The 17,877-nt window shown below is 44.8% G+C and overlaps 1 protein-coding gene across 1 annotated transcript in view; it reads right to left on the bottom strand.

Annotated features, from left to right (window-relative positions):
* The window catches only part of UBE4A (ubiquitination factor E4A), a 58,784-nt gene that overhangs the window by 17,153 nt on the left and 23,754 nt on the right, over positions 1–17,877 (bottom strand). Inside the window, exons 5-16 of the mRNA XM_081098308.1 lie at positions 17,572–17,724; positions 16,936–17,095; positions 16,390–16,592; positions 16,008–16,199; positions 14,797–15,130; positions 11,201–11,321; positions 8,747–9,051; positions 7,422–7,554; positions 5,695–5,882; positions 3,104–3,204; positions 2,879–2,992; positions 1,008–1,182 (exon numbers count right to left, since the gene is read on the bottom strand). Coding sequence (XP_080954434.1) covers positions 1,008–1,182; positions 2,879–2,992; positions 3,104–3,204; positions 5,695–5,882; positions 7,422–7,554; positions 8,747–9,051; positions 11,201–11,321; positions 14,797–15,130; positions 16,008–16,199; positions 16,390–16,592; positions 16,936–17,095; positions 17,572–17,724 — 2,179 coding nt within the window. The remainder of the gene's footprint in view (positions 1–1,007; positions 1,183–2,878; positions 2,993–3,103; positions 3,205–5,694; positions 5,883–7,421; positions 7,555–8,746; positions 9,052–11,200; positions 11,322–14,796; positions 15,131–16,007; positions 16,200–16,389; positions 16,593–16,935; positions 17,096–17,571; positions 17,725–17,877) is intronic.

The raw sequence follows: 17,877 nt of genomic DNA, 5'->3' as shown, positions 1-17,877 counted from the left end.
GCTTAGTTGGTTGGGCGTTGTCCTGTGCACCTTAAGGTTGCCAGTTTAATTCCTGGTTAAGGGCACATGCCTGAGTTGTGGGCTCGATCCCCAGTGGGACATAAGCAGGAGGCAGCTGACTGACATTTGGCCCTCATATTGATTTTTTTAAAAAAAATGTGTTTTTTATTAGAGTGAGAGGAAGGGAGAAGGACAGAGAGATAGAAACATTGATGAGAAATAAACATCATCAATTGGCTGCCTCCTGCACACCCTCTACTGCAGTCTGAGCCAGCAACCCAGGCATGTGCCATGACTGTGAATCAAACCAGTGACCTCTTGGTTCCTGAGTCAACGCTCAACTGCTGAGCCACACTGGCCAGGTGCACTTACTTTCTCTCCCTTTCTCCCTCTCCCTTCCTCTCTCTAAAAATCAATAAACTGAAAGGAAAAAAAGTTTTCACATATTATCTGTTTCATGCTAGATTTCCTCAAATGTCTGGTGATTCTTGGTTGTCATTTTGCGTGAAATCAATATAAAAATTATTATTTCTTTTTTAATACTAAGTACTGCAGTATATATTTCCTTATAGCACATCTCAATTCAAACTGGCCACATTTTAAATGTTTGATAGCCATATGTGGCAAGAGGCTACTGCACTGGATAGTGTAGCTGACGAGGGGGTGGAGATAATGTCTTTGTTTGATCTACATTTAATCAGAGTTCCAGACTATTTTTCAGGTTAATTTTCCTCCTCTCCACCCGATATATTCATATTGCTAACTTGTCCGTAAGAAAATGGTACCCATTTGTGCTTTCTGGCAGCAGTGTGCGGTGGCCGTTTCCTCATTCCCTGCCCACAAGGCTTCATCGTGTTTCCGGAAGCCCCGAGTGATTCATTTCTCTCCCACATTGTGGAGGATAATGCCACCAGAGTCTGAATACTTCGTTTCAGCTGGGCTGGGACCGCAAATGAAGCAGGTCTTGACCACTGCATTTTGGGGAAAGCGGTGCTCTGTGTACTTACCTGATGTGAGAAAGGCAAGGGTACCAATTGTTTCGTTGGACATGATGTTATGGAAACGTGCCAGCTGTCCAAACATCTGCAGGCCAGCTTCCTTCTCTCGGCGGGCTTCTGGAGTCAGACTGTCCCATTCACCTCGGTCCTTTTCAATCTGCTGGATCTTTATCTTGCTCAGATACTATGGGAACCAGAGGCAGAATGTATCATCGAAGAAGTTCAGTTGAAGGGAGGATCAGACTTGAGGTCCCATTTACAATCTAGGCCACTATGCTGGGAAAACCAGGGACGGCCACAGAGACATGAGGCTTTATTTCTCAGCAGAGGGCTGAAGCTAAAAGAGAAATTCTGGGGAAAAAGAAAAACTGTGGCCCGTACAGTTTTGTTTCAGCCTAGGTAGACTTAAGGGTAATTCCTCTAGAAATATTATAGAGACTAAGTGGTGTAATGTGTGAAACCCAAGCAAAAACAAATAGGACGAAAAAGAGGATGAACCCTTCCTGAATGATGGAAAAAATAAAATGAAATCCCCCAAAGCTGTATTAAAAACCAAAGCTTTATCAAACATGCAAGACGCCAGGAAGGAGAACCATAGTTAAAACCCCCCTTTGCTGTTACAGCAAACATGTTAAAATTACAGTCCCATGAAAATGCCATTTGGGTCATTGTTTGTATCACACAGCTCTTACTAGAAGGGGCTGTTTACTGTTTTCTAAGAAAATCTATCTAAAATCTTACAGGATTACTAGAGGCCTGGTGCATGGATTTGTGCATCAGAGGGTTCCTTCGGCCTGGCCTGCACCCTTTCACAATCCAGGACCCCTCAGGGATGTCAGACTGCCAGTTTGGCCTGATCCCCGCAGGCCAGGCTGAGGGACCCCACCAGTGCACGAACTGGTGCACTGGGCCTCTACTATGCATATAAGATCTTTGGTTAACCGCTTCCCACCCTCCCTCCTCCCCCCTTCCCTCTTCGATTCATCAGTCTGTTCCATGTTTCCATGCCTGTAAGTTGAGCGTCTGCCCCCTGGTAGTCAGTGCATGTCATAGCTACCGGCCGAATAGTCAGGCGGTCGCTTAGGCTTTTATATATATAGATGCAAAAAGCAGGAAAAATTTCTCACAAGTTGCTGGGAGACTGCTAATCAATAGGAGGAGCTCATGGCTCTCCAACAGGCTACCCTCATGATGTTCCTGCCTCCTCTCCAGCTGGTCACTGCTTGTCCCTTTGCACACACGGGAAGTTTTTACATGAGCAACAGGCAGCTCCATAGGGATGGTCCAGGATACAAAACCCCAAAGGGGCTGAGAGGCACCAGCTGTCCATGTTGTGAAACCCATGTTTCTATACAGCTAAAGATTTGGGGGGTTGTGGAGAGATGGAGAGTATTGGCAAGTCTTTACATGAAAAAACAACCCAAGCTAGTTTTTTTCCAAGCAGTGGTGTAAAAATCACATCTTTCAGGAGAGGGATAAGAAGCGTTGCCTCAGTGAGCCACCGTTACTAATGTGTTGGGATGGAAAAGGTTGAAGAGAAAGTCACTGACCATATGCGAGGTTCTGGCTTCTGTGGTGCTAGCTAGTTAGTTCTGGCAGTCTACCTCAGTTTGGCCTCATCATATATTCTTTTCCACCCTCTGCCAAGGCATCATCCCAGCTAGAGGCTTCAATGAGCCTTGCTTTTGGTCTTTAATGGAACCACGCTTCTCGAGCTCTGTAAGGGGAAGGCTGGTAGTACACTGCTACTTGCAGATTTCTAGTGTCTAAAACTGGTACTAAAAGCATGAAGATTGCTCTACTGTGATGAAAAGTTTAAAAGTATGTACTGGCCATGATTTGAAGGTGTAGGAGCAGTTAATCTGTTTGGTTTTTTTTACCTGTATGGCTTCATCCAAAAGGAATATGGCATCATTCATTAGCAGGTTAAGAAAGCGGAGAAAAAGTGGGGGATTCATGGCTTCTAAATTCTTAGAGGCATAGTCAGCCAAATCCTGTAAGTCCCAGCCCAAGAGAAAACCATTTTAGTACTGAACCGCAACTTATGGGGTTTATCTGAAACAAAAACTCTGATAACTTAGTCTGGTTTCACCGAAAACTCTTACCTTAATGCTCTCTCGATAGGTATCTGTTCCCCACATGTACCTTAGAATGGGATACATGGGACGGCGGTAATTGAACTTCTGTTCAAACTGATGGGGGTCTCCTGGAGTAAGGCAAGAGCAGAACCCAGCAAAGGTGTTAAAGGTGCCATCAGAGAAAGAGTACGAGCTTATGTCTATGTGTGGCCATTTTCCTTGACTCTGAATGTGTCAAGGCTGACAAAATCTGCCTTGAGAGCTCATAGGCCTAGAGCTGTAGGCAAGCATTTGCTTACTTCCTCACTGACAGAGCAGAAGAATACCTTGTCCTACAGAAGAGGACAAGGTCTGACCTACACAATAAAAGCCAAGGGAAACAAATGCTTCCACATGAAATGTAGAGTATTTATCAGACTCTAAATGAGCCTCTGCCTGCCACTATGGCAGACAGCCATGTGCAGATGGGAAATCAAATAATCCCCACAATCTTCACAGATAATATGCCAGATGTGTGGCCAACCCTTCCTTCCTTCTTTCCTTCCTTCCTTCCTTCCTTCCTTCCTTCCTTCCTTCCTTCCTTCCCTCCCTCCCTCCCTCCCTCCCTCCCTCCCTCCCTCCCTCCCTTTTCTTTCTCATTTCCTTCTTTCAATGTATTTTTATTGATTTCAGATAGGAAGGGAAAGGGAGAGATAGAAACATCAATGATGAGGGAGAATCATTGATTGGCTGCCTCCTGCATGACCCCCACTGGGGATCGAGCCCACAACCTGGGCATGTGCTCTGACCAGGAATCAAACCCGGGGCCTTCAGTCCACAGGCCAACACTCTATCCACTGAGCCACACCAGCCAGGGCCGTTTCTTAATTACTCTGAAAAATCAGGGCAGAAGCTGAAAACCTGTGGCTTATATTGCATTTGACCACTAGAGCATACAGGTCAGGTCACATAATAAAGGAAGAGCATGGGGTATGGAGTTAGAAGACCTAGGTTTTCCTTCCGCTCCACATCATGCAAGTCTCTTAACCTTTTGCAACTTTCACTTCCTCCGATATAAGACAGGGATTATAACATATCCTGAGATAACTGCAGGAAACTAAGGAATTGTGTTATGAGATAATGAGGAAACTGCAGCAATTTATTGCTCAACTGCATTTACCTACGAACCAGGAGGCTGCCTATTTGATTCCCGGTTAGGGCACATGCCTGGGTTTTGGGCTCGATCCCCAGTAGGGGGCATACAGGAGGCAGCCAATTGATGGTTTTTATCCATGTTTCTATCTCTCACTCTAAAAAAGAGCAATAAGATATTAAAAAAATTAAATGTCTCTTTATAATTGTCCAACAACTATGCGATATACCTCAAACTAGTAAAAAATAATATTGAATGTAAACTGTGATGGAAAAATAAAATTAAAAAAATAATAAATGTTGTATTTGTCATTGGATACTAGACCCCTTTAAGAGGGGTCTAGCCCTGGCCAGTGTGACTCATTGGTTGGAGTGCCATTCCACTCCGAAAGGTTGTGAGTTCGATTCCTGGTCAGGGCACACACCTAGGGTGTGGGTTTGGTCCCCAATTGGGGCATATACAAGAGGCAACCAATTGGTGTTTCTCACATCGATGTTTCTCTCTCTCTCTCTCTCCCCCTCTCCCTCTCTTTCTCTCTCTAAAAAAACCCCCCAAAACCCTCGGTGAAGATCAAAAAAATAATTAATAAAAAGTAAAAAGGGTCTTAAGTAACTGCTTAACATCCTGTTTACTGGTTGCGATGGGGTATTGTTTACTCAAACACAGCATCTCAGGGTTAGATCTCAAAAGGCCGAGAGAGAAAGGGAGTGTCGCCTGCTGTTCTTTTTTTGTTAATCCTCACCGGAGGATACTTTTTTCCATTGTTTCCAGAGAAAGTGGGAGGGAGGGAGAAAAGAAGGGGGGTGGGGAAGGAGAAAGAGAAAGATCAAGGTTGATTGGTTGCCTCTGGAATGCACCCCAACTGGGAGTGGGGAGCAAACCTCAACCTAGGTATATGCCCTTGACCTGGAATCAAACCCTTGACCCTTTGGTGTGCAGGCTGACACTCTAACCATTGAGCAACACTGGCCAGGGAGCCTGCTGCTATTCTTAATCTAACAATTAGACTATTAGACAGTTTGGATAAAAGAATATTTCAATCAGCACACTGTCTCATTATCCACTATTCTGCAATTTTGAGGCAGAGAAAATAAAGTCTCGGGTTTTAATCAGACAGCCTAATTTATTTGAGTATGGTTTGATCAAGCAGTAAATAATAAAGTTGGTAAGAGTATGTGTTGTTTTTTTTGAGGAGAAAGACCTAAGCCTACCACTCAGTTGTATGACAGACAAATAATTTAATTTTTTTGAGGATCCATGTCCTTATATGTAAAATGAGGATAATACAGTAAAACTTTCCAGATGGTGACAAATTCATGAAACAATGTAAAAAAAAAAGCACTTAGCATCAAGGTGGCACATAGTAGGAATTCAATAAACGATGACATTTTTCTGATATTCAAATACTGACAAGAACTCAAACTAGTAAAAAATATCAGCTATGAAACTGCACAAGTATCAGCTTTTTAGTTCTTGTCTGCTTTACCTGTGAACTCAATGTCCACAAAGACCTTGATCAGAGCTTCCGCAAGGTGGGCTGCGTAGGGAAAGTTGCAGAACACACGTTTCCGGTGGAACACGCTCGACACCAGGGGACTTGGGGTCTGATCCAGGTGGGGCATCACTGCTTCCAGCACCTCAGCCAGCTTGGCCCTCAGGTGGGGATTCTTCATCCTGCAAACAGGGCAGAGAGCAAGTTGAGCGGGCAGATTTTAAAAAATGGTGACAACAAAGACTTTACTACTTAAACCTGAAGTTACTGGTGACCCTTCTCTCCAGGCAGAGTAACCAAAGACACAAATCTGTAAAGAACCTAGAAGAGGCGTGAGCCAGGCTGCTGGGAGCCGGAGCGCATACCTGCACTTCAGCTGGGCAGGTGAGCCAAAGCCACGGGCCGCTTCCTAGGACTTGAACCTACAGTTTCTCTGACAACCCTTTCAACAACTGCATTCCACTGTATCTTCTTAAATACAAAAAAGCAGTCCTCGTAATAAAATCACATTTCCCAGAATTATACACAATACATTCAGAACCACTGACTGCTTTTTCTTTCCCTTTTCCCCTTGAACGTGTAGGTGTTTGTCTCTTGTGCTTTCTCCTTCTATGTCAGATAAGGGCTGTTTGAAAACTATTTCATTGTCTTCATCAACATTCATTTCAGCCGCTTCAGGTTTTTATTTCTCCGAAAATACTGGTGTACACTGGTGCAGGGCCCTGGCTAGCCAGTCTTCTCAGGAGTATGAAGAGTAACTGTAGGGAAAGAGGTTGGCCGTGCCCTCTACGACCACCATGCCAAAACCGTCCAAGCCAAGGAGTCAAATTGTCTCCAGAGGAGCAAACATCCCACGCCAGCACTGTGGGAAACAGGGCTCTGTGGCTCTAAGTCTGTCAATTTCTGGGGGGTAATGTAGGGAATACCATTCAACTTTGAGGTCACAGCTTACCAAGTGTGAGGGTGAGTACTTGGGTTTGTATTTACTGCTTAGCCATTCTGTGTACTTCTCTATAATGCATTCTTTCCTGCTTACTATTCTGTTTCATCAGGGATACACTTGCCTTTCCAAGCGTTCTGAAAGCAAAGGCCAGGATAATTATTCTATGTTACCGACAGTGCATACCAGGTGCGCCTAATAAATACTTGCTGACTTATGTTTCCTCATTAGATCTGCTCAGCTCAGTGAAGGATCGCTTTTACCTACTTCTCACTGACATGGCTCCAAGGACTGTGGCTCATTCTCTTCTCCGTGGAGCAATCCTCACTACGTACACACTGTTTGTTTCCTTGGGCCGAGGCACCAGAAACATCAGAGAGGCATCTCTACCGTCAGTGAGAATCGTCCTTTGGCAAAGAGGACTAGAAGCGATGAACGAGAAAGACTTGAAATCAGAAAGCATTTACCTAAGTTTACTGCTCACCCAACTCAGGACTTCAAGAGCAACCAGTATCATACGGTTATTAAAAGATCATTAGCACCTGGCTGCCACGGGTCAGGTTTCTGCATTAAGGTAAGTTTCACTAGGGGCTGGCAGTGGCATGCCTATCAGGTACCTTATAGGAAAGTTCAAATTCCCTGTGGGCAAGAGTGGGGTTTCTGGCTACCCATAGGATGGTCAGGTGATCGACAATGTAACACAGCTTCTGGCTTGTCCTCGGTGAGAAGTCTCTGAACGCTTTGCAGCTCTAACCAGGGAAGCTGAGCCCCAGCGCTTCACCTTTCTATGCTTCCCGTGAAGACAGTGACGAAGTGAAGCACGTGCTCCAGGGCGTCTGCGGACGTCTCCAACATGTCATCCGCAAAGCGGCGGAGGAAGATGAGGAAATCACCCAGGTTATCTGCAAAAAATTCTGGAAAAAAAGTCACTGGAATTAGCCAAATGCCTGACTTTCTGTACATACAAATTCTACACTGTATTCAGTGAAGGTTAACAGAACCCAAATGTCTTATAGATACTAGGAATGGTGACAAGTTAATAAATGTAGAGTCTCCTTTAAATGTGTCAATTTTTATTTTTATCCAATAAATATAAGAGCAGTAGGGACACAAAAATACTGTTAACACATCAGTGCAGTTTCAGAGAGTACACCGATTTCCCACACTCAACCTTAACTGGGCGCTAAACAACCCTTTAGATGTACGAAGGGTCTGAAACACTCTTAGGTGGCCATGCTCGCCAGTCTCCAGGACGGTCCTAACCTCCTGCCACTCACGCCCTGGGGGTCCTGTCCTGCACTCCTCCGGGGAGAAGATACACCCTGAGGCATGCACAGCTGCTGCATGTCAGCTCCATGATCAGTGGTAAGAGCAGCTCCCATTGGGCCCCTTGCTCTGCGGGGAGCCAGCCGCCCTATCAGGAGTGGCACTGAGCAGGGACCTGTGTGGTGTAGAAAAGAGGCCAATAGGTAACCACGGGACAGGCTTGTGAGCAGATCCTTCAGCAATGGCCGAGTCCTCAGATTCCTATGGCCCTGGCTGACAGCTTGGCCAAACCTCACGCAAGACCCAGAATCAGAACCATGCAGCTAGGCCGCTCCTGGGTGCCTGACACCACAGACACAGTGTGAAACAATGTTTGCTGTCTTACAGTTTCTGTGTTTTGGGATAATTTATTACTCAGTAATGGATGACCAATACAGTTTTCCAGAACATATACTCTAATTTTGATGGATATGTCAACCACATCCATATACAGTTTCCCTTCCTGGTTAACCAACAGGAGATGATTTCCCCCTACAGACTAGCACAGGCAGAGTTAGGTAAATTTCCAAGTTGAGCAACAAACAGTATCCATGATGGGAACTGACAGCGCTGGAACCCGACTCTGAAAGGCCTCGCCTGTCTTCTGATGTGCGCAGTGGGAGGCCACAAGGCTGAGGACAAGGCTGCTGGCCCCACACGTGCACCAGGAGGTGGCACTGCAAGTAGGAGCAGTTTGTCCAAAAACAGCCGGATGATGACTAAGGAAGGGTTTACCTTCCAAGGTGACCCAGGTAAACCTCAGTGGCTACAGACAGGAAGCTCCCAAGCAGGCCTGCTTACCTGGCACGTAGGCCAAAGAGCTATAGCCGTCGGGCAGAGGGAAGGTCAGCTCTACGGGCTGGGAGCCCTCATTGCCTATGGCCAGTTGAACGAGGAGAACGGCCATGGACACCTGCAAGTTGAGGCAGTTTAGCAGCATCTGCGGCTCAGTCATGGCGGTCTTGGTAGAGAGATAGATGGTCATAAGTCGCTCAAACTGCTCACGCAGGTTGTCAGCCGCGGGGCTAGAGCTTTGCTGAGCATCTCGCCAGGCGACCTGCAGCCGGTGCAGATTTTGGTTGATTTTTACCATCTGATCATGCAACCTGCCTCCAAGAAAGCAGAAGAAACTGGGTCAGGAGGCTCATATAGGGATAGTTGAGTACTTTCCATTCCAGAAATACAAATCCTCATTTTATTTTTATAATAGTTTTTTGTATCTTTTAAAAAATATATATTTCTTATTGATTTCAGAAGAACGGAGAGGGAGACAGAGATAGAAACATCAATGATGAGAGAGAATCATTGACTGGCTGCGTCCTGCATGCCCCCTACTTGGGATCGAGCCTGCAACCTGGGCATGTGCCCTTGACCAGAATCGAATCTGGGACCTTTCAGTCCACAGGCCGACGCTCTATCCACTAAGGCAAACTGGCTAGGGTCAAATCCTCATTAATTTATTCTAGTATCTCTTTTAGGATGTAGGAAGTTGCAATTATGACAATACAGAAGGCACTCATGAAAGTTATTGACAAAGAGGCAGGGGGCACAGCACTGGAAAATGTTACCAAGTCTTCAACATAATTATAGGTAATTACAAATAGTAGGCAGGGTATAGATTGGGATATTACTATGTCAAATAAATAACTATTAAGCAAAGTACAAGAAGGCCAGCAGGAGAATTCGACAACCCACAAGTGCAATGACTGTACCTAGATATAGTTATATGGACAGTCTTCCCATGGTTAGAAGAGAACTAAAGCCCTGGTTGGTGTGACTAAGTGGCTAGAGCATCGGCTGCTGTAGGTTCAATTCCTGGTCAAGGGCAGGGGAGGTTCGATTTCTGCTCCGGTCCAGGTGCGTATGAGAGGCAACCAATTTGTCTCTCTCTCCTCCCCACCTTTCTTCCACTCTCTCTAAAAATCAATGGGAAAAATATCCTCACTCCTTGGGTGAGGATTAAAAAAGAGGTTCTACAGTAATAGAGACCACCTATAAGCGAGCAGCCACCGGGCGGCGATGAAAAAGCCTTCTGTTCAGTATTCATTATCTTTCACAAAGGGCCAGCCAAATGTTCTCTAAGGAAAGGAAGACCCACAATTCAATGTTATGGGTAGTTTCTCTACGTGTATAGCACCAAATCATCTTCTCTGGCCCTGAAGGTGATGTCTGTTGGGGGAGGTAGCCTTACTGGGAAACTAGATGACATTCACTTTTGTGTTTGAATCTAGGTGGTTGAACAGGCCAAAAACATGCTGAATGAATTGTTATCTATTGTCTCATTTAAATTGTCAATGAGAGGGATAGAAAATCTCTAATAAAGATGTAATTTCATTTTTTAAGAGATTTGCTAAGTTTTGAACAATGCCCTGTCAATTGAAGTACCCTGATAAGGTATTAAAAAACTGCTACCCTCAATATCCCATCCTCTAGACCAGAGGTGGGGACCGTCCGGCCCATGAAATCATTTGGTCTGGCCCTGCCACGGCATTAGGGGTGAATTAATTAAATGTTTGACCACATAGAGCAGGCTAATTTTTAAACTGATAATTTTGTGTGGTCTGTGAATGATGTTATAAATAAGCAACCAGCCCTTGGCAGAAAAACGGTTCCCCACCCCTGATGTAGACTACAACTATGAATGAGTAGTTTTTTCTTATTTATACTCGTAGTCATAATCAGCTGAACCAGAGGGAAACAAAATTCTAGAGTAACTATAGCTAGCTAGAACCAGAACCATTTTTGAAAGTTATACCCTCTAGTTCTAGAACCTTCACACTTCTAGAATCCCCTTTATCTTTGAAACGTGAATCTTTTGCAGTCTTACGGACCTGATTGGAATCCCTTACAAACATTTCTTTAATCTTGTCTCTACACCATAGAGTACAGCTTGGTCTTTTCTCATCAGGAGTAGTAAGTAATGAATATTCAAGAGCAGAGAGTGAAATATTAAATGAAAACAATTCCACTTTGACAGATAACAATAGAAGACAGTGATTTTAACATTTGCAAGTTTAGAGAAAAATACTAGTGTATCTTTAATTTTAGTAAGTTTAACACATTGATAATTAAACATAAATTCAAGTTATTTGGACAAAACCAATTCATGTAAACACAAATAAATGCAAATAATGCCTTTTCCTACCAGACCCTAATGCGAGCCTTCTGGAGGAAGTGAGGTTGCAAGATGCCTCTGAGCTTCCTGCCCATCAGCACGACTGTATGTTTCTTTCCTAGCACCATCAGGAGAGTTACCTGTGAAATCCCAAGTGTAAGGTGTACTCTGTCAGCACAAGGTTCTCCGTTACGAGGTTGTAGTTCTGGGGAAACTTTGGCTCCTGCACAGCTGGGATAAGACAGGTTTCTTTGTCCAAACCTCAAAGAAGTCAGAAGGCACAGTAAACAGCTTGCCACAGGCATCTCTCCTGGTCTCCTGGGTCCCCTGATTCTAGTTCCACTTCCTTACTGCTACCAGTGATATCTTTCTTTTTAAAGTAATATCTTCTTAAAAACAAATCTTATCACATCACCACTCCTTTGTCTAAAAACATCTTTTGGCTCTCACTATTCACAGAAATGCAGTTAAATTTCTTTAGCTTGAGGAGAAACCAAGATGGCGACATAGGTAAACACTGGAAATCGCTGCCTCCCACAACAAATTCAAAAATACAACTAAAAGACAAAACGGACATCATCCAGAACCATAGGAAGGCTGGCTGAGTGGAAATTCTACAACTAGAAGGAAGAGAAAAGCACACTGAGACTCAGAGGAGCTGCAGAAGTAAAGTGCAGAGGTACAGAGGCACACGCTGCAGGGGCTGGTGACTGAGGACACGGCTGTCTTTTTGAATCGGGAGGGAGTCACAAGCCCCCGACTGCTCTGAACTTCAGTTCTGGGTGAGTCTCTGGGGACCCAGACTCATACGAGGAGAAACTGGACTGTCTGGCAGTGGGCAGAACTTGGAACTCGAGGGCGGCTTTCTCTTAGAGGTGCCTGCAGCGATTACTGGGACATTGAGACTCAGGGCCTCTTAGGGCAGGGCTAAGGATCAGCCATAGCTGCTTGCTCCACCCTTTGATTCCCTGAGACCCCGCCCCACCCAAGCTGAGGCAGAGGCTTTTGCATATGAATGCCCTGGCCCTTTGCAATCTGAAAATTACCTAACAAACTGCAGCTGGGCCAGACAGACCCAGAACTTCCAAGAGAAGGCCCAAGGCCCCACAGCAGCTTGCATTGCTTCACAGTTGGGCCTCATCTGGGCACCTCCAAACCGCAAACAAGGAAGGGGAATCTGCAGATCTCTTTGTAGCTCCTGCTGGGTAGCCTCAGGCAGAGGCTAAATTAGCACCTCCTTAGATCCAAGAGCCAGTGTACCCAGAGGTCAGAGTGGGACCATCCAATTACAACTCCTCAGATCCATAAGGGACACACTGAGGGGGTAGACTCAGTGAGCACCAAAGCCCCACTGAAGGAAGTCTTGCCTCATAAGGGTGTCTTCAGCACAGAAGTTCTCCCACCGTAGACACAGCTGACTCTCACAGCCAATTGGCCTGGAGGTCAATTCCTCCCAGTGATACCTACAACAATCAAGGCTTAACTACAACAAGATTGTGCACAAAGCCCACAAAGGGTGCACGAAGAGTGTCCACCTCAGGTAATTGGGGAGGCTGAGCCACTGGGCCCTATAGGACACCTAGCACACAAAGCCACTCTACCAACACAGGGAAGCATAAGAAATGCGGACACAAAGAAACAGGTCACAAATGACAGAAATGGAGGAAAGCAAACTACTGGATATAGAGTTCAAAACCACACTTTTAAGGTTTTTCAAGAACTTTCTAGAAACCGCTGATAAATTTAGTAAGACCCTCAAAAAGTCTGGTGAGACCGCCGATAAATGTAGTACGACCCTCAAGAAATCTAGTGAGACCCTCGAGGTTATGAAAAAGGACCAACTAGAAATTAAGCATACACTGACTGAAATAGAGGGCATTATGCAGAGTTCCAACAGCAGACTAGAGGATCGCAAGAATCAAGTCAAAGATTTGAAATACGAAGAAGCAAAAAACACCCAATCGGAAAAGCAAAATGAAAAAAGAATCCAAAAATACGAAGATAGTGTAAGGAGCCTCTGGGACAGCTTCACGCGTACCAACATCCGAATTATAGGGGTGCCAGAAGAAGAGAGAGAGCAAGATATTGAAAACCTATTTGAAGAAATAATGACAGAAAACTTCCCCTACCTGGTGAAAGAAACAGACTTACAAGTCCAGGAAGCGCAGAGAACCCCAAACAAAAGGAATCCAAAGAGGACCACATCAAGACACATCATAATTAAAATGCCAAGAGCCAAAGACAAAGAGAGAATCTTAAAAGTTGCAAGAGAAAGACAGTCAGTTACCTACAAGGGAGTACCCATATGACTGTCAGCTGATTTCTCAACAGAAACCATGAAGGCCAGAAGGGAGTGGCAAGAAATATTCAAAGTGATGAACAGCAAGAACCTACAACCAAGATTACTTTATCCAGCAAAGCTATCATTCAGAATTGAAGGTCAGATAAAGAGCTTCACAGATAAGAAAAAGCTAAAGGAGTTCATCACCACCAAACCAGCATTATATGAAATGCTGAAAGGTATTCTTTAAGAAGAGGAAGAAGAAGAAAAAGATAGAAATTATGAACAACAAATACACATCTATCAACAAATGAATCTAAAAATCAAGTGAATAAAAAATTGGATGAACAGAATAAACTGGTGATTATAATAGAATCAGGGGCACAGAAAGGGAGTGGACTGACTATTCTTGGGGGGGAAAGGGGTGTGGGGGATGTGGGAAGAGACTGGACAAAAATCGTGCACCTATGGATGAGGACAGTGGGGGGGGGGGTGAGGGTGGAGGGTGCGGTGGGAATTGGGTGGAGGGGAGCTATGGGGGGAAAAAAGAGGGACAACTGTAATAATCTGAACAATAAAGATTTAATTGGAAAAAAAAATTTCTTTAGCTTGATCATGAAATACGAAAAATTAAAAGGAATGATAGATAACTAGATTTTTCAGATGCTACAGAATGGATCACTATAGCTACCAGGTATTTTGTGTTTTTCTGTATTTAAGATTATTTGCTTTTGAACATGTCTTACGTTTACAACTCTAATAAGAGTTATAAAACTGGGAGGAATTACATTCACTGAAATTAAGCATGATTCATTCTGAGTGGTAGAATTATGAATGATTTCTTTCTACTTCTCTGTAATTGTTGTTTTCTCTAATCTGGTCTCAATCTTCTGCCTCCCCAGACTCATTTCCTGCTGTTCCCATACCCTACCCTCCTCCCACCTACCCCTTGCTTTAGCCACAATGACTTTCTCACTATTCCTTAGTCAAGCCTCTCCATAGCTTTGTGCCTTTAAACTTGTTAGTCCCTCTTATAAAGGGATTCTTTTGCTGCTTTCCTGTCTCAAAGATCAGCTATGAAGACCTCCAACTTCTGTAGAATTTCTTACTCCTTCCTCTGTGTTTCCATAGCTCAGCCCTACACCATATTATGGTTAGCTATCAATCTATCTGCCTTCTCCTGGAATTTCTGAATTCATAAAGGATAAGGACTGTGCTTCATTCATTTTTAAAGAAATAATGAATACCCAAGGTTACCAAATTCAGAGAGAAGGTCTCACTAAAGCACAACAACTGAAAGCCACCAGTGTTATTCTGAAAAGCCTGTCCTTGTAAGATTTATAACAGCTCTTCTCTCTGCCTCATGTTCTACGAGGCACCTTTGTGAGAAAGGATAAGGTTGTGAGTGCCTGACACACACAGACACACGTTGTGGGAAGCCCAGTACTCCCCTACCTCTCATGTGTACATTTTTTATTTTTCGTTCTTCATCATTCAACTCCTTCAGCGCACAGTAAGTGGGGTTAAAGGTGAGGAGCCGAGAGGACCTGGGTTTGCAAAACGGCTGGCACAGCTTCAGGAGAGCAGCACCCAGGTTGAGAAAGAAGGCATCCGAGGCATACATCTGGAAGAAGATTTCTGGCATCTGGTTGGCCCAGATCTTGGTGCGGCCTGCATTTACATGCAAACAGTTTCCCAGCCAGGACAGGACGCAATGTCTGGTTTCTGGGGAGAGCTGGAGTAAGTTCTTCAGCATCTGGTAGATCTTTTCATGGAACTGAGCCATGAACTGTTTAACCAGAAAACATAACCACAGAACATTCCAGTTTCACAATCCTAATATTTGTTGCTCCCAAACCTTAGCCACTGTCAATTTCTAAAAATATGCCAATCCTAATCTTTTCCGTACTCTTCCTGTGCCTTATCCCCAGTTCTAATTTAAGCAATTTTCTGGGCACTTACGAGAGATTTCCTGACAAGCTGCCCAACTGCAGGGGGCACTGATGGAGCTTTAGAGTAGGGTCAGTAACCTGTTTCTGCAGAGGGTCAAATGATAAATATTTTTGGCTTTTCATGCTGTATGGTCGCTGTAGTAACTATTCAACCCCACCGTTATGGCATGAAATCAAACCATAACCACACATACACAAATGGGCATGGCTGTGTTCAATCAAACTATTTACGAACTATTTACGAAAGCAGGCAGGATCTGGCTGCTGCTGTAATGTGCAAATCTGGGCTTTAGAGAGTTGTGAGGATGGGAGATGCAAACTACCCAATTCAACCATTTGCTGCCTCATGTTGGCCAGACTTCTACTATAATGAATGCTAAGAAGCCCAAATAGAGAGGACACAGGAAGGAGGGACAGGAAAAAAATTAGTTTATAGGCTGGAGGTCAGTCAGAAGATTTAGGAGCTAAAGTTATATGAAACAGGTCGACGAGGAAAACCAGGGCCAAGAGGAAGGGGAGCAGCAGGTTAGTCTTTACCCGCTGAAGGTTTTCCTCGACTCTCGCACACTAGGAGGGCTTTGCTTTGCACGGTTATAGCAGAGAGCCACCCCCCTCAACCTGTTTGCAGCGAGCTCAAGCAGCCTCATCCGGCCCTGCTTCCCGAGGAAACGACTTAACCTAAGACAGGGGCTGGGATACACATAAACAGTCCACCTGATGGATGTTGGCCTCCTGTACTTTGATCTCCTGGGGGCTGGAGCGAGATGGATTCAAGAAATAGCCATGATTTTCCACGACACCCGGAGTCTTTAATAAGCAAGAGATATTTAGGATTACTCCCAGCAAGGTCTTCTGGTACATCTGCCCATTGCTAAGGTCCTTGGGCTGAATGTATTCCACAAAAACCTGTAGGAGAGAAGTCCTACTTACTTGTTTGTATGATGAGATAAATGTGATGGATGAGAGGGCCTGAAGAAGTTAAGTCTACACAACAACAGCACATCTTTCTCTCATTCAGCAGGTAATGTCCTAGTGCCCTCGGGACAGGGAAGCACACATTACTGAATCTCCAGGTCGGTGCTGACACCTCCGTTACCTTGGCCATGTCCTTCTGCCTGGTGAGATAGAGCAGGATGTCCAGGTACGCGTACAGCAGCATCTGGCAGAGCTCCAGGTCTTTTATTCGGCCCAACAAAATATCAAACACTGGGGTCATGACCTCTGGAAATGTTCGGACTTCCTCATCCAATAGCAAGGCTTCAATGACCTCTTCCAGAAATTCAGTCACATCTTCAAAATCTAGCAGAAGGCAAAGGAGAAAGGAAAGAGACCACAGGAACTTTATGTGCTTTACACCCCGCTTTTTACTCTGCTACTGTCGGTAACTATACTGATATTCAAGGTGTGAATTCGCATCCTTAATTTTTCTGGAACCGCAGTGGCTCCGAGGCTTTCCAATGCACCAGGAAGAGTTTTATATTTGAATCCCCACCGGTATGTGCCTGCAACCCAGGTACATGTCCCCGACCAGAATCGAACCTGGACCCCTGAGTCTGCAGGCCGACGCTCTATCCACTGAGCCAAACCAGTTAGGGCTGGAAATCAGAATGTAGAGGAGCACAGCTCTTGCTTATGTACTCACGGGCTCCCTGGATGGCCTCCAACATCAAATCTACCAGCTGCTCATGGATGTTCTGGTCCACATAGATCTCCGGGGTGAGGAGGACCGTCCGTGTGTTGGACACAGTGAGGTTCCTGCACTGCACCGCGAAAGGCAGCAGGTTCTCTGGAACCTTGGTAATCTGGGAACAGCATAGAGAAGAGAGGGAAGAGCCTGGTTAACGACCTGGAATAGGGGTGCACACAGCAAAGACCGCGTGTTCCAAACAAGGTTGTTCTTGAACATTCATGCGAGTTCATTCTTTAAGGAATCACCCACCTGCTAGAATTCCAATCCTGGAAGTGACACGCATGGCCTACTCTATTACCACACCTCTGTGAAAAGGATTTATCAGACCTTCCTTAAAGGTGTGATGTGTACGAGGTTTGTAGGAAGAATCAGAGGCACTGGTTCACTGGGAAAGGGTGGGTCCCAAGCACAGAAACACTAAAACTTTAGAACACAAAACTAATGGTGCCTCATATCAGCATCCATTACAGGCATACTGCGATGCATATACACTGACATAAAAGACACGGATCCAACTCTTTGGCTTACATGTTAAAGTCATAGCCAAGAGAACAAAACCTGCTCAGCGGGAATTATTATCATTGTTACCTCTTCCTTGGCTCTCTGGAAGCAGGAATAAAGGTAACAAAAGGCGTGCTTCTCCCCTGCATCTCGATCGGCAGAGAGATTGATCGTCGCAGAAGAGGTCATGTTGATCAAGTGGTTGCCGGGATCTTGAAGTAGTAAGCGAGCAAAGACAGCCTATTAAGAAAAGACCCAAAAAACAAAAATACTAAACCACTGCAAAGTCAACCCTAGAACATCAAGATGTAAAAGGTAATTCTGACACAGGTTATTGTGAGAATCACAGGATGTAGTGTAAAGGGGAAAACAGTACCCAGTGTGTTATTACTA

The sequence above is a fragment of the Myotis nattereri genome, assembly GCF_964212035.1.
Source record: "Myotis nattereri genome assembly, chromosome: 9".
In the NCBI taxonomy this organism is placed as follows: Eukaryota; Metazoa; Chordata; class Mammalia; order Chiroptera; family Vespertilionidae; genus Myotis; species Myotis nattereri.
Note: the sequence above shows the minus strand (reverse complement) of the source record. Positions and strands in the feature narration are given on the sequence as shown.